This window comes from Vanacampus margaritifer, chromosome 20 (assembly GCF_051991255.1).
Source record: "Vanacampus margaritifer isolate UIUO_Vmar chromosome 20, RoL_Vmar_1.0, whole genome shotgun sequence".
Taxonomy (NCBI): domain Eukaryota; kingdom Metazoa; phylum Chordata; class Actinopteri; order Syngnathiformes; family Syngnathidae; genus Vanacampus; species Vanacampus margaritifer.
Genome location: NC_135451.1, coordinates 6,923,017 through 6,937,450, shown reverse-complemented (window position 1 = coordinate 6,937,450; position 14,434 = coordinate 6,923,017). Strand labels below are relative to the sequence as shown.

At 37.8% G+C, this 14,434-nt stretch overlaps 2 protein-coding genes across 6 annotated transcripts; one reads left to right on the top strand and one right to left on the bottom strand.

Annotated features, from left to right (window-relative positions):
- Positions 1-8,399: 8,399 nt before the first annotated feature.
- On the bottom strand, positions 8,400-14,271 carry cebp1 (CCAAT/enhancer binding protein (C/EBP) 1). Of its 5 annotated transcripts, none has more exons than XM_077555085.1 (3): positions 13,810-14,271; positions 9,132-9,422; positions 8,400-9,059 (listed from the first exon to the last, which is right to left on the bottom strand). In XM_077555085.1, the coding sequence occupies exons 1-3, from the start codon at positions 13,882-13,884 to the stop codon at positions 8,751-8,753; spliced, it is 675 nt and encodes a 224-aa protein (XP_077411211.1). In that variant the 5' UTR covers positions 13,885-14,271; the 3' UTR covers positions 8,400-8,750. The 5 variants fall into 5 exon arrangements, with proteins under 5 accessions (XP_077411211.1, XP_077411212.1, XP_077411213.1 ...); XM_077555086.1 differs by having other exon boundaries at positions 9,132-9,419; XM_077555087.1 differs by having other exon boundaries at positions 9,132-9,386; positions 13,810-14,270.
- Positions 10,410-13,808, top strand: ngdn (neuroguidin, EIF4E binding protein). The gene is made up of 11 exons (XM_077555084.1): positions 10,410-10,470; positions 10,739-10,798; positions 10,944-11,015; positions 11,259-11,396; positions 11,472-11,556; positions 11,635-11,687; positions 11,760-11,862; positions 12,000-12,174; positions 12,881-13,034; positions 13,174-13,240; positions 13,364-13,808. Exons 1-11 carry the CDS (start codon positions 10,450-10,452, stop codon positions 13,381-13,383), a joined length of 948 nt encoding a protein of 315 aa, XP_077411210.1. The 5' UTR covers positions 10,410-10,449; the 3' UTR covers positions 13,384-13,808.
- Positions 14,272-14,434: the final 163 nt, after the last annotated feature.

Sequence of the window (14,434 nt, the reverse complement as noted above, 5' to 3'; positions counted from 1 at the left end):
TCCACCCACCATACACACCTGCTGCCCATCATGCAATCAGACCTCAATAAAAGCCTGATGGACACAGCAGGGAGTGTCGGGTGATTACCCCGAGACGCCGCTCTCTTGACCTGACTGTACTCGTCTTACAAGTTTTCTCCTGCTGCCCATGATTTACCCTTTTGCCGCCACTGTGCGTGATTTTGAGTTTGTTTGCTATCCGCCTGTGTGCGTGAGTTTGTGTTTATTTTTGTCCGCCTGTGTGCGTGATTTTGTGTTTGCGTTTATCGCCACATTAAATCAAAGTTATCCGCATCCCTGCCGTGGCTCGCCTTCCTCACTGCATCTGGGTCCGCCCTTCTCAAGCCGTGACAGATTGATTGGTAATTTGAGTGAGCACAATATTTACTGTGAGGTTGACTTTGAAATGATTATTCATATAGATTTGGCCTTTTCCTGTATTTTTGTAGTGCTAGCTGCAATGGCTGCATCATCAACCCCTGGCCTTCCACAAGATGATGGTCTGTGGGCATTTTTACGCAACAGAGGTGTTCCTGAGGAGCGCATTCAGAAAATGCAGCAGGATCACGTAAGTCACAGGAAATTTGTTCCTGCAAAGTTACATGTAGTATTTTGTCTCAAGTATATTTTAATATTTAACAGAATTTCAATTATTTTTTTATACACCTATACATATAGCTGACCACATGTGACTCCAGAGGTTCGAATATTTATATTTGTCCATTGTCCCTTCCAACAATGCAGCTTGATGTAGACATATACAAATGAATATACAAACTATTTCCCTTTTTTTTTTTTTTACAGGATTGGTTTTAAATATCACGTTTTAAAATTATTTTATGACATATTTTCAGAACAAATATACAGTATGTGAAGTGTTCAGTACTGTCAAAGTAAGTCTAAGGGTCATCATTGCATTTTTCCAGTATAGGAATGTGCAACAAATGAATCACGCTTGATAACTTAGAGATGCACTGTAGACATGGTCATGCAAATTACTTACATGGTGTAAGAACAGTTAGAACAACACGTTTACTATCATGCTAAAGTAACTACAGGTGCAACAATTAGTTGATGGGTTATCACTTATCAATTTAAACAGTTATTATGAGAAGTTTTTTTTTTTAACTTAAAATGGTCCAAATCTTGTTATTTCAACAGTTAATAATCAATGATTTCTAATAGTCTTCCATGAACGCAGACTGATTGGCTTTGCGCTTAATCAAAGTACTCTCACACATCTGTCAGCACGTCAGCCATGCCCCACCATTCGAACGCACGCACGCACTCACACATATGATGAAGACAACCTAAAGGGGACAACAATATTACAGCACATTTTTTTGTTTTCATGAACAAAAGCAATGGTTAGGTCTAGTTAACTGGCCTGTCATTTCTGTTAGGTATCATTTTCTATTATGGTTTGATAATGCAAAAATCTTTTTTTTTTAAATCATTTAATCGAGACGATAATCAGAAGAGAAATAAATTCTCAAAAACAAACCATAGCTACAGCCCCAAAATTAACACATTTTACCTTAGGAAAAGACTCTCATCCACAGCTTTGAGTAGATTCAGGAGATGATGGGTACTGCACTGTTACAGGATTATAAGATATGCATTTGCAAAACAAAATGAACTTCTGTAAACTGGTGTAGACTTTACACTTAATTGGGAACAGCACTTTTCACATGTAGCGTCATCAGGTTCTCTCAGTTATGGTCTGCATATTCTCTATTACTTGTATAAAAATTGTTTTAAACGTATATGTCAGATGTTATATCAGCAGGTTCAGCACACTTCATTATTGCCAGCTTCATAAGTTTTTGTATTGTTTCATACTATCTATTGTGTTATCATCTGCACTGATGATTGGTTGTCTTGCCTATAAGTAAATAGTCTTGGACATAAAGTTTCAGATTTTCATGTCAATGTATATATATTTGTTTTTTATTGTAGATTGACAGCTCAATAATTGGAGAAATGCTGATGGCGTGTCCAGAGATGTATACGCTGCCTTCTGGACAGAATTCCTAGACTGTGCAGCTGAAGATGCAGATGTGAGGGCGCCATCACTCTCCGCTGTCAGTAAGGTGGGGGCTTTAGGACCCAGATGCGGGAAGGCAGAGCAAGGAGGCAGAGGTGCAGTCCAAAAAAGAGGTTTTAATTTTTAATCAAAAAGCTAACTTCAAAGAACAAAATAAACTGAACTAACAAAACATGAAGCTAAACATGACAAAACAACTTAGGCAAAACTAACAACATGACATGGATCCTGATAACGCAAAAAGGTCAGCGTGACATGGCGAAAGACTTACGACAGTGGCAACAATGAACCGACACAGACAGGGGGGAGACAACCGACTAAATACACCAACACTAATGACGTAACAAGACACACCTGGCTGAGGGCACTGATTGGATGACACATGAGGGTAATGGGGAAAGGTGGACACAATCAGGGATCAGGGTTGACAAAGACACCAAACAAGGAAGGGCAAGTGACCTGAAACGAGAGGAGTCAGACTTTTCACAATAAAACAGGAAATGACAAGAAAGGGGAAAACAGAAGCTAAACATGACAGGGAGTAAACTACCTCATATCAGATGTTAATATTGACAGCAAAAGTGGATCTGTTCAATTAAAAAGTACTTTTCATTGATTTTTTTTATATTTTTCGTGTCTTTATTGTTGAGTCATGTAGTTCAGAAATCATACTTTCTGAGACATGTTTATGTATGTACTACAGTGTGAACATTGGTCATGTTTCTTTTGGTGCCTTTATTGCAAAAGGTTACATGTATCAAATGTATGCAAACTCAGGTCAAGATGCTTGCACTAATAACACTTATTCATACAGTATGCTTCATTTGCTGAAAGTTTAATGGCAACTCCTTTTTAACAAATGTATACAGCGACATTGCATTCAAATACATATGAATGTCTGATCTGTTTATGATAGATGACATGAAAATCTAATACAATTACCAAATTGTATTACATGTGCTACAAATTACACCTGACATCTCTTCAAGAGTTACAAAAATTAGGAAGGTACAGTATACTTCCTTAGTGGTATAATGCACAATAACAAAATATCAAAAGAGGAACAAATATTTCACTTTGGTATTAATAGATATTCTGTTTGTAAGAGCTACATTTGACATTAAGCATACACACGTGGATAGGATACTGTATTATATAGTGTTATATTGATAATTTTTTATTTTCGTTTTCCTTGACTGCTCTTTTTATAATGAAACCAAGGTCTTCCATTTTTTTCATTAACTGTCAAAACCGATTTCCTCAATAAGGAATAGACAGAAGATATAGAAAAGCGCAAAGTGGAGATGTTCATTAGCATAAAATTCACCATTGTTTACAGCTGTAACTAAATACCCTTTACAGGTGCAATTCGGAAGCTTGCATCGTGTCATTTGATCCAATAAAGCAGATTGCGTTCATACAATCTGAGCTCGCATGTAAGCACGTAAGAACATATAAAGCTCAATGGCTTCCTCTGGACAGGTGGGTGGATGAAGATTATTTTCTGCCATGACAAGGCAGCAAATGTCAAACACTGTATCATCGCAGGGGTACGGTCCCCTCTGAAGGCATTCCTCTCTGCAGGCTTCAATCTTTTGTTGGGATACCTTTTTCAGGTACTCTCTAGCACCAAAAAGTTGGGGTAAGGTGTACATCATCACTGGGCGCCCACCTGGAGACACAGCATTCCTGCTTGGGCGAATTCTGTGAGTGTTCCAGAGGTGAACAACTTCCTGTAGTTCTTTCTAAATAAGTATAAATAAAGAAAGTGATATACATTGGTTCACACATTTTTTGCAGTACAGTAGACAACATGATCCAAACTAGACAGTAATTTAGTCCAAATCTGCTCTCAACATCTGCAATAGGCTTAACTAACTGCATCATGTAATTAAGAACAAACGCTAACGGGAACATTTTGCTTAATTTTCACACTTTTTAAGTACTGGTAATTTGAATATAGGCTGCAGTATACTGCTGATAATACTGGCCTCTTCCCTTAATGTGTGGAATCCTATAACCTAAAGACAGTGAACATTTTTGCACTATCTAAGCACATTACATGAATACCACACACAAACTGACCCGCAATGTGGCATTTTACTACGATTGAAGTAAAACATCTTAAGCAGGTGCACTATGAGGGGAAAAATAGTAGTTATTTCAGTTCTTACCTCTATTATTTCAAGACATGTGAACTGAATGATACTTTTATCCAGGAAGTCACCAGAAAAGGAATCCGAGTCTTTTAGGTCTTGGAACAGGTTCATCCAAAACTGTGCGTGTTGCCTCCTTAAAAAACTCCACCAGTTCTCAATTCTTTGGTTGTGATTACTTGATCCATACAGATAGCATCTGTGCGAAAAGTTGTCCTGATGGCCGTCCCTCAAGAACATCTGCATTTGTTCAATATAACAGTTCTCAGTGCCAAGGTCCGAACGAATTCGGGCACAAGTTCCATTCCTTGATGATACCTCATTAATAAAGTATCCAGCGATTATCTTCGGATTACTGTTTGTAGAATAAACATGTAGCCATATCACCATTCGTGAAAACCCATCTATTGCACCATTGATGCAGATTCCGTACGGTTTGAGTTTGTCATAAGAGTCTACATGCCACAAAAAGTTTGGGCCTGGATTCTGGTAGATACGGCGCCGAAGGCGATTCCTGCGCCTCAGTTGCACACCATGCGGAGCCAGTATTTTCATCAGTATCCTGATCGTTTCTTGAGTCACCACATAGCCAGCCTGAATGCATTTCAAATGCATCATTTTGTAGCCATGGAGCATGCCATATCTGTCCGACTGATCCTGGACAAACATTGCTATATCTAGCAGATCTGAATGGGCTTTCCTCCTGAACAAATGCAAAGTCCTCAGGTGCCTGCGTAAAATCGACAAACTAATAATAATACCGTCTATATAACTCAAAGACAGGACTATCTCCCAGTGCCTTAAACCCATATAAAAATAAAACTTGATTAAACTAAATAAGATGGTCATGTTTACTTACTGGCTCTCAATAAAGGAATGAATGTGTATACTGTATTGTTGGTTGTTCTCTAATCTCTGAGGGAAAACCCCTTAAAAAAAAATTCTGAAAAACAGAAAAAAATAAAAAAAACAGAAAAATTATTATTTTATAAAACAAGGAAAAATTACTCCGAAAAACAGAAAAAAATATTCAGAAAAACAGAGGGGAAAAAATTATTTAAAAAAACAGAAAAAAAATTATTCAGAAAAACAGAGGGAATTTTTTTTAAAAAAAAAACAGAAAAAAATTATTTAGAAAAACAGAGGGAAAAAAAATATTTAAAAAAAACAGAAAAAAAACTATTCAGAAAAACAGAGGGAAAAATTTTTTTTAAAAAAACAGAAAAAAAAATATTCAGAAAAACAGAGGAAAAAAATGTATTTAAAAAAACAGGACTTTTTTTTTTCAAGTGAATGCAATACGCTTCCGTAAGTATGTGCTACTGCAGCTGAATAAACTATTAAAATAAAAACAGGACAGTATAACAACTGAAAATGTAAACAAAAAATACAACTATAAACGTGTTTCCAAGTTTGCAATAATGATTTTTTTCTGATTATTACATCAATATTAGATCCCTGGACTACAGTGAGTACTAAAAGTCTCCACACCTCTGTTCACGTGCCAAATTGTTGTGATGTAAAAAAAAATAAACCAAAATAAATCATTTGAAAACTGTTTCCACTGCTTTTTTCACGTAGGTGCAGTATTCTTAGACCCCTTGTTAGTCTGCGACAAATACATTAGATTAGAATAAATTTACAGTTGATCAGAATGTAAACTTTAAAAGATCTGCCTTTAACACGGAACATTTGATCCTTACAGTTACTGTCAATCAAAATCTTACTCACACGATAGCATGAAATGTTGTGTCTCGTTCCATCCACAGTCTCGGTTTCGTGAAATAAGACGCACTCATATACGAATCTTGCCAAACACGCACATAATACAAGCAGGAAGAATCCTGAGTAAAAAGAAAAGTTTAGAATTGCAAAGAATTGAGAATTGTTTGTGCTCTTTTAGATATGAGTTGGATGGATGAGCCATCGATCACGGTATGCAAAATGGCCACCCATGGTTGGCAATATGATGTAATAAAGAAGTAAATAGAGAGAGGGACACTCAACCTGGGTTGAGATCTTAATTGATTGATTGATATTGACATCTTAAAACAGGCAATTATTTTTCATGTGTGAAGTAAAGATTTTATAAATTTTTTTAAAGGTTTTCCTATTGCCGAATCTAGCGGTTTGTTTGTGTGTTTCTGTGATTTGATTCTTAAGATAGTCAGTGAAATTGAAAAAACAACTCATGGCTATCAGAGATATGCTTAGTGGTGTTGTGGTGGGGGTTCATATATTCTGCTGCTTGTTGGGTAATTTGGTGGGGATTAGATGAAATACGGTCTTTCCTCACTCTGTGGAGATGTCGCAGTCCACAGCACCACATATTGCCCCACATGACGCTGCGGGACATTTCAACAGACTCGCTCAGGTCAAACAAGAAGTCAGTGTTTGGTGCTTAATATGTGATGGCCGCTGTGTAGTCTCACGTTTCCCCACAGCAACACGATAGAAAGAGATCACAGAATCACAGAAGTGGGTAATTATGTGTTTTGCTGCAGTGAGCAATTTGAAGTCCTTTATACTAAATATTCACCCATTTCAATGATTTATATTAAGATCAATTTTATGAGACGGTGACACAATTACGAAGGTTGAATGATTGATTCAATGTGAGACAATTTTGCATATCCGTTCCTTGAATTTGTGTCTGAAAATCAGAATATCACCACAGAAAGATTGCATTGCATTAACGATCTACTCTAAGTGTATTTGCTTTATCCTTAGTATCCTAAATGAACATGTCAACCTCCTGTGATCTTTCCGTCCACTCCAGAATTTGAGATTTCAAAAATGATATGAGCCAACGATTGTCTTGGGCAGATGTATTCATATAAAACAATGTCAGTCTGGCTTCCCCTCCCCCCTCCCCTGCATCTCCTATCTCTGTGTCCCTTCACGACCATCACAGCCACAGGAAGGCCCTGGCAGCCCCAAACACTGATACGATCTCTACGCTCCCTCATCTCCATTCTCCGCTGTGTCGAAATCTTACCCATCTCACAAAGGGAAACCGCTAGTGAACAACGGTCCGTGACATGACGTCCGTTTCTGTGGCTAGACGACTTATGGTAAATGATGTGGCAGGTGGATGCCATGTTCCCTGATGTAAGATACAATGCATAATGTACGCAATGATGAAGAATACATTCGGTTGCGTCATAACATTATGTATGTGAAAGAATGTGTCCTTTCAGTGCATTACTGGGCGATGTCAAATCTGCAAATGCTGCATATAGAACCTAGATAGATAGATATTGTATCATTTTTTTGTTTCATTGACTTGATGTATGCATCGCTTATCTTTTATTTTTGTATTTCTTCTTGTTTTCTCTCTACGCTTCATTATGTACTCACCCTAGTGTTTGTAAAGTACATGTATTTCTTTATTTAAAAAAAAAAAGTAGGTATAGCTACATATATATATATATATATATATAATTTTATTTTTTATTTTATTTTATTTATTTATTTATTCCTTTATTTGTTTTAGGATCAATTTCATGGTTTGGATGCATTTCAAACTATGTCAAAATTAAGATAATTTGCATACACTTTTTTTTCCTCCTGTAAATTTGAGTTCTCAAAGCAGAATTTAGCCCCACTCTGAAATGTAGCTGCATTTTTTTCTACGAATCAACACTTGCAGGATATTGGATGAATGTATAAATATTTAGTAGATAATAAATATACAATATTTATGCTGCATCCTAGTATCGTATATCAAATTGATTGCTTTTGAAGTCTTTATTTAATCCCACAGAAACTTTTTTCCTCAAGATTTTCATGAAAAAAAAAGCCTGGTAATTGCTGTCGGTATATTTCATGAAATACTGTAGGTTAGAAGCATATGAGCAGTCATAAAGGGGATGTGTATCATCCAGAAAAATAAAAAGTCTTCACACGTTAAAATAACCTCTTCTTTTTTTTTTGTAGCATCAAGTTGTTGGACTTTTCTGTCATAGCAATATTTTTATAGATACCGTCCACATTAGAAAGAAGCAGATGACAGGAAAAAAAAACATTACGTTATGTATCTACTTCTAGGTCGCATGTTGTATCTTTCTGACTAATATCAGCCTCAAAATACATTTTACAAGTTCAACTGCTCATGACAAGAATGCCAAAACAAAAATGACAATGACTCATCATTTACTGCACATGAAACAAACTGAAGAAGCCACAACATTAGGTACACGTTCACAGTTTAATATCCATCCATCCATTTTCTACACCGCTTATCCTCACAACACTAAAAAGATATGATAATGCTCAATTATAACAGTTTGCTGTGGTATCATATAAACAAGTATGATGCAATGCTATGTCCACGGAGCATTGATATCTTTGTGAATGCACAATTGGAATACAGTTCTTGTAGTGGTTCTCCTCAGATTGTGCAGGTGTACAGTGCTTTAAAAAATTATAAACCACCACTCAATGTAATGTTGGACCACTGCTGCCCTAAATTAACAGCATCGGAAATTACCAAAATTGTTTTATGTACAGTTGCAGTTTGTGCTGAAATCTAATGGCAGCTTTGCTCAGACAGTGGTGATCACTGTGGCCCCGTCTTCACTTCCCGGCAGGTGCTGCTGGGACAGGATATGTCTGAGAGTGTCCAGCTCCTGCGAGAGCTGCCCGATCTTCATCTGCAGCTTCTGGTTCTCCTCCTGCAGCTGCAGGGCCCTCTGCTGCGTCATCAGGATCCTCCTGCGGGCCTTGTCTCGACTCTTCCGCACGGCGATGTTGTTCCTCTCGCGTCGCAGCCGGTACTCGGCGCTGTCCTTGCTGATGCTCCTCTTGGCCACCGGAGCACGCATGGTCGGCAAGATGAAAGGAGGAGAGAACTCCTGAGGAAGGCAGTTGGCGCTTGCTAAATATTAACATCACGTACAAAATGTACAATATCTCGCGTCTCTCACCTGCAAATTGCTGCCGTGGTTCTGGTGGTGGTGGTTCACTGAGCTTGTGGTGCTGCTGAGGCAAGAGGACGTGTACGGCAGGTACGGCAGTCCCATCATCTGCTCGTCTATCCTGTCGTCACTGACCCCCCTCAACCCCTGAGACTGGCTGTATGTTATCATGTCCATTGAAACCAAATTGGAAGGCACGGCAGGGCTTGAAGACGTTGGGTTCAGTGTCACGTGGGCCGGATTCGGGTACGGGTTCATCCACTCCTGGATGACAGAGGACACCCTGGATTCACACATCTGCTGGGGTTCAATGTAATAATGTCAGTTATTAAAAAAAGATCAAATGTTTTGATACAGAAGGAAAATAATCAACATGAGGAAGAAACACTCACATAAATAAGCGTTTCTGTCCATTAATTTTCATATTATAGAACAAAACAATTAAAGTATTTGTGTAAAGCTTAAAAATAAGTGTGGTATATATCGATTCAGTTCATTAGTGGTTAAATGTCTCAGCCATGAACAAAAACAGTAGTAGTAAAATGTGTAAATAGGCACCGGAACATGTGAACAAAAAATTTAAATTATTGCAGCTTTCACACAATGGTTTAATTTAGCGAAGAAAAATTAACACTTTAAATAGTGAAATTAAATTGTGTAATTCTAATAATAATGACATGTAATGCAAGAGATGTACAACAATTATGTCTGTTTTAATTGAAACAGGCACAAAGGCTATCAACAAACATTTTCCCCACTAAGCTCGCCAAATAAGGTACATTTTTGCTTTTATACATTCAATAATTATATCCTACTGCATGTTTGTTATAGAAATTCCCAATTGTACTAATGATGTGTAGCTATAGGTGTATAAGTGTCCACAAACAAATAAATGATGGCCTAACTTACCATGACTCGTTTCTCCTCAGACTCTCAGATAATGTTGTCAGGTTGTCATGCAGGTTGACAGTTTGATGGTAAATGTTCACGATTCCCCTCAAATCCACCCCCCATTCGGCCCCCTCCCACTCTCTCATTCCAACACACGCACGCAAACGCACGCACACGCACGCACGCACACGCACACACACACACACACGCACACACACACTGTTATTATTTAAATATGCCCACCAATAGTTATGAATGCATGATATTCAATATTAATTCACAAAACACAATAGTATAAAACTCTGCACACGTTTGTTCTCAGATATGAAATTATATTTGACAACAATTGATTAAATGTTAGTGTTTGCTGTGCGGAATAGTAATCGCCAAACGAGATTTGTCCCACTGCGACTTCCGTATTTTCAGTACGTCCAAAATGGCTTCTCCCATCGACAACGTGAGTAAACCTTTGCTAGTTGCCTTTTACAAAAACTGTGTTCGATCCGTCCATTTTCGGAACCGCTTTTTTTAACATTCATATTTGTCAATGACAAAGATTGATTTGATGCATAAAATCGAAGGTAATGAATCGACCATTAGCCTAGATGTTTGTTTTGTTATAAAAACGTTGGCTAGCCAGCTAGCTAACGCGTTTAGTTGTTTTCACAACTTGTGTATTTTGACGCTTCCCTCCCATTTACAACAAACACTTAACTTTCTTGCAGGATTTGATCGATAGTGATTTACCCAAAGCTGTTGAACTGCTGAATAGTCTCGCAGAGCAGGTAAATTCTTCGTGTGTTACGTTGTTAATTTATGATAGACTAAAGCATCAGTATAAATGCATGCTAAGTATTTCAGCAAATGAAAGATTCATGACACAATGTTAAGTAATCCCATTTAGTTAATGTGACCATCACGTTTCTGTAGGTGGCAGCGGTTACCAGTCATGTTCAAGATCTGATTACCAAAGTTAAAGATGGTGTATTTAAGACAACAAAGGTGAGTGCAGAATGGGAAATAAAATTTAATCTTTACTGTGTTTTACATGCATACGATTGCACTGCAGCATTGTTTGGCACAGTGTGCCTCTGCACTGAAAGTGTGCAACTCTAAATTTATACTTGTCTTATGTACAAATCCATTAAAAAACTATCACTTACAAATCTGTGATGTTTCACTTGTAGTAAAATTGTTCTGTGCCTGCTAGGCTGATTTTCTGTGTCTTATCCTTCCTTGAGACAGGGTTTGTCATTTCTGGATCTTCGCTATCACCTGCTACTCTTCTATCTTCAAGACCTTACTCACCTGATCAGCATCAAGACAGAAGGTGGAAAAATAAAGGAGAGTGAAGCCTTAACCCGAATAGTAACAGTCAGGACGGTAAGATGTTTACTGCCAGTAACTACACTGTATAATGTAGAAGTATATTATGACCTGTGGTTTTCTTATTTTTAGGTCCTGGAGAAGATGCGACCACTTGACCACAAACTCAAGTACCAAATTGATAAACTAGTGCGCACAGCTGTCACTGGCAGTTTGGGTAAGATGTTGTTCAAGTTGATCACTGCCTATGTTCAGTTGTATTGCAACAAATGAAATTCTGAGTTTTTGGTTTCAGCTGAAAACGACCCGCTGCACCTTCGTCCTAACCCGGAGAATCTCATCAGCAAAGTATGCTTACCTGTGATTTTTACGTTTGCTTTTACATGCTTGTTTGTTCACTTATGTTCATTATTGAAACAGTTGAGCGAGTCTGAAGATGAAGAGAAGCAGACAGATGAGATGAAAGTGGTCCACACTAGTGACAAGAAATACATTCCACCCAAGATTGCGGCTGTGTATTATGGTATTTTTTCCCATCTCAATTTTAACATTTACAACTTATTAAAACATACTTTTCAAAGTATTATTTTAGAGTGGATCCTAATAATGTACTTTTCCAGTCCTGTGGAAATCCAAGGTGATGTCATTCTTTACCACTAGATGGCGACCTAACAGAAGCGGACAAGAAGAAGGTTCAGGTGGATCGCCAGCGGCGCGCCGCGCTGAGAAGTTCTGTGATCCAGGAGCTGCGGCAACAGTACAGCGACGCCCCTGAGGAGATCCGGGAAAGACAGGACTTCCAGAGTGAGCGAGAAAGCCGCGAGGAGATACACAGGTTTGTTTGTTGCTCTTATCAAATTTACAGTTTGTCAGCAACTAACTGATCAGGGTTTACTTACTGGGTCAATTTTTGTTGACCTTAGAAAAGCGTTTGAACTTGTTGTTAGACAAGTTATAGATGCTATTGGTTTATGTAAACATGCTCTATTATGGTTTAATTTTTATTCACACAGTGGAAAACAATGTGTTCCTTTGAAAGGATGTAAATCTGATTAGTTCAGCCTAGAGGTGTTCCTCAAGGGTCTACCTTGGGTCCGCTTCTTTTATCAAATTTTTTATTAATGACCTACCTTGTATTTTTTTCTTCTTTCAGATTTCTTTGTTCAATATGTCTTCTTCTTTACAAATTCAAGTATTGTTATAGCACGATTTTAACATTTTTCAGACTAGGCTTCTTGAAAATAGCTACTTAACCGAAGACAAAAAATTTATTTTTGCTTAAATTCTTTGATTTGGAATTTTGCCACAATTATGGTAGTTCTTCAGAAAGTTGACTAATGTAAATATTTTGGGCATTTTAGCACTAATTGTATATATTTATTTCATCATTTTCCCCCCTTTTTTTGTAGTACTATTTGGTGTGGTAGTATAGATTGCCCTGTTATTTTTTTGTGACCCCCCTCACAAACGAGATCGCAAGGGATTTAGCCTACGTTAATAAAGAATATCTAACATTTTTTCCCCCGCATGTAATCCTGTAGGAAAAAGTTTGAGGAATCCATGATGGTTCGGCTGAATGTGCCGAGAGCAGAGAAAAACGCCAAAAAACGAAGGCACATGACCATGTCTGGTCAACTGGGTGGCATCACACACTTTGGTGACATCACATCGCTGACGGGTGGTGAGGGCGGCCAGGTGAGCAATTTGTGTCCTGAGCAAACAGACAAGTGGCCCAGACCAACTCACCCCTGTACTGCATGAAAGGGGCCATTGAAGCTAGTCTGGGTCACACTGCCAGTCAGCTGGTTCTAACGCTTTGTGGTTACTGCTTCAGGATGTTGATAACCCTCGGCCCAAGAAAAAGAAGAAGCAGATCATGAAGAAGAAAACTAAAAGAAAAGGTGAGGGCATTTCAAATTGATCAGCCAGTCAAAATTAATTTAAAGTTTTTCTAAATGGAAGAAATGTATAAAAAGCATTGATGTTCATTTTCCTTTTCTGATCCTACATTTGTTGCTCTACAGCCTTCAAGAAGCACAGATAGACCAGTGTGGAGCTGGCATCACTTCATTTTATCATCTCGTGATGAATGTCAACCATTTTGTTTTGTTGTTGTCATATGGCTGAATAACAACGAATGAAATCTGTGGAGTTCTTTTCATCTTCAGCCCAAATGACCAGTGCCGTAGTAATCTGCAATACTAGTTTAATACAGTATAGTCAATAATACAATTTCTCAATTATCTTTGTAGATACAATTTTCAGTAGGTACAATATTCAAGAGGACATCCTTGAAATTGTGCATACTGTGTTCCCCTCTTGAGTCATTTCTGGCATTTAGATGATTAATTATAATCTACGATTCATCCCATTGTAAATTTTCAAGCCTAATGAATTTGAATATTTTCAGCAGGCAGCAGTGTGACTTAAACATTTCTTAAAATAAAGATTACTGTGTGTATCGACTAACCTTGGGTCCTGTAGTCACTGTAGGTGGATGTGAGAGATGTTTTTGACACGCTTGACTTAACAAATATTTGTCCATAAAAATATGGCTTCAATGGTTCAATCCAAAACAAACGTGGCCTAAATTATGCTGCTAACTTTATAACTGAAATTCTATTTGTAAAATTAATGTATGAGCGAGTGGTAAGAAACGCATGACCTTCCACTCTATCAACCTGATCACACAACACCTGTGGTTAAAATGATTAGGGAGGGAAGGAGGGTGGGTGGGGAGGTCCTGGCAGTGCCTACACTGCCACCTGTGGTCATCTACCGCAAATAAAAGCAAAAATAACATGTGGCTCCTACATTGTGTATGTACTGTACTAAGTGCAGCGATTCTCTAACTGGGCTCCAGGGGCCTGCACTATACTTCATAAATTGTCATTTCTTTTTAAAAGTGGATACCAGCGCGGCAATAAAACATGATTAAATCAATTACTATCACAAAAATCTGACATTATTTTTTTAGGTGCACCACTGTATGACAGTAATGGCCATTTATTATTTTTGTTGACGCACAAAATGTATTTTGTTTGTGATACAAGGCCTTACATACTGTAGCTTACATTTGACATTAACACATTTTT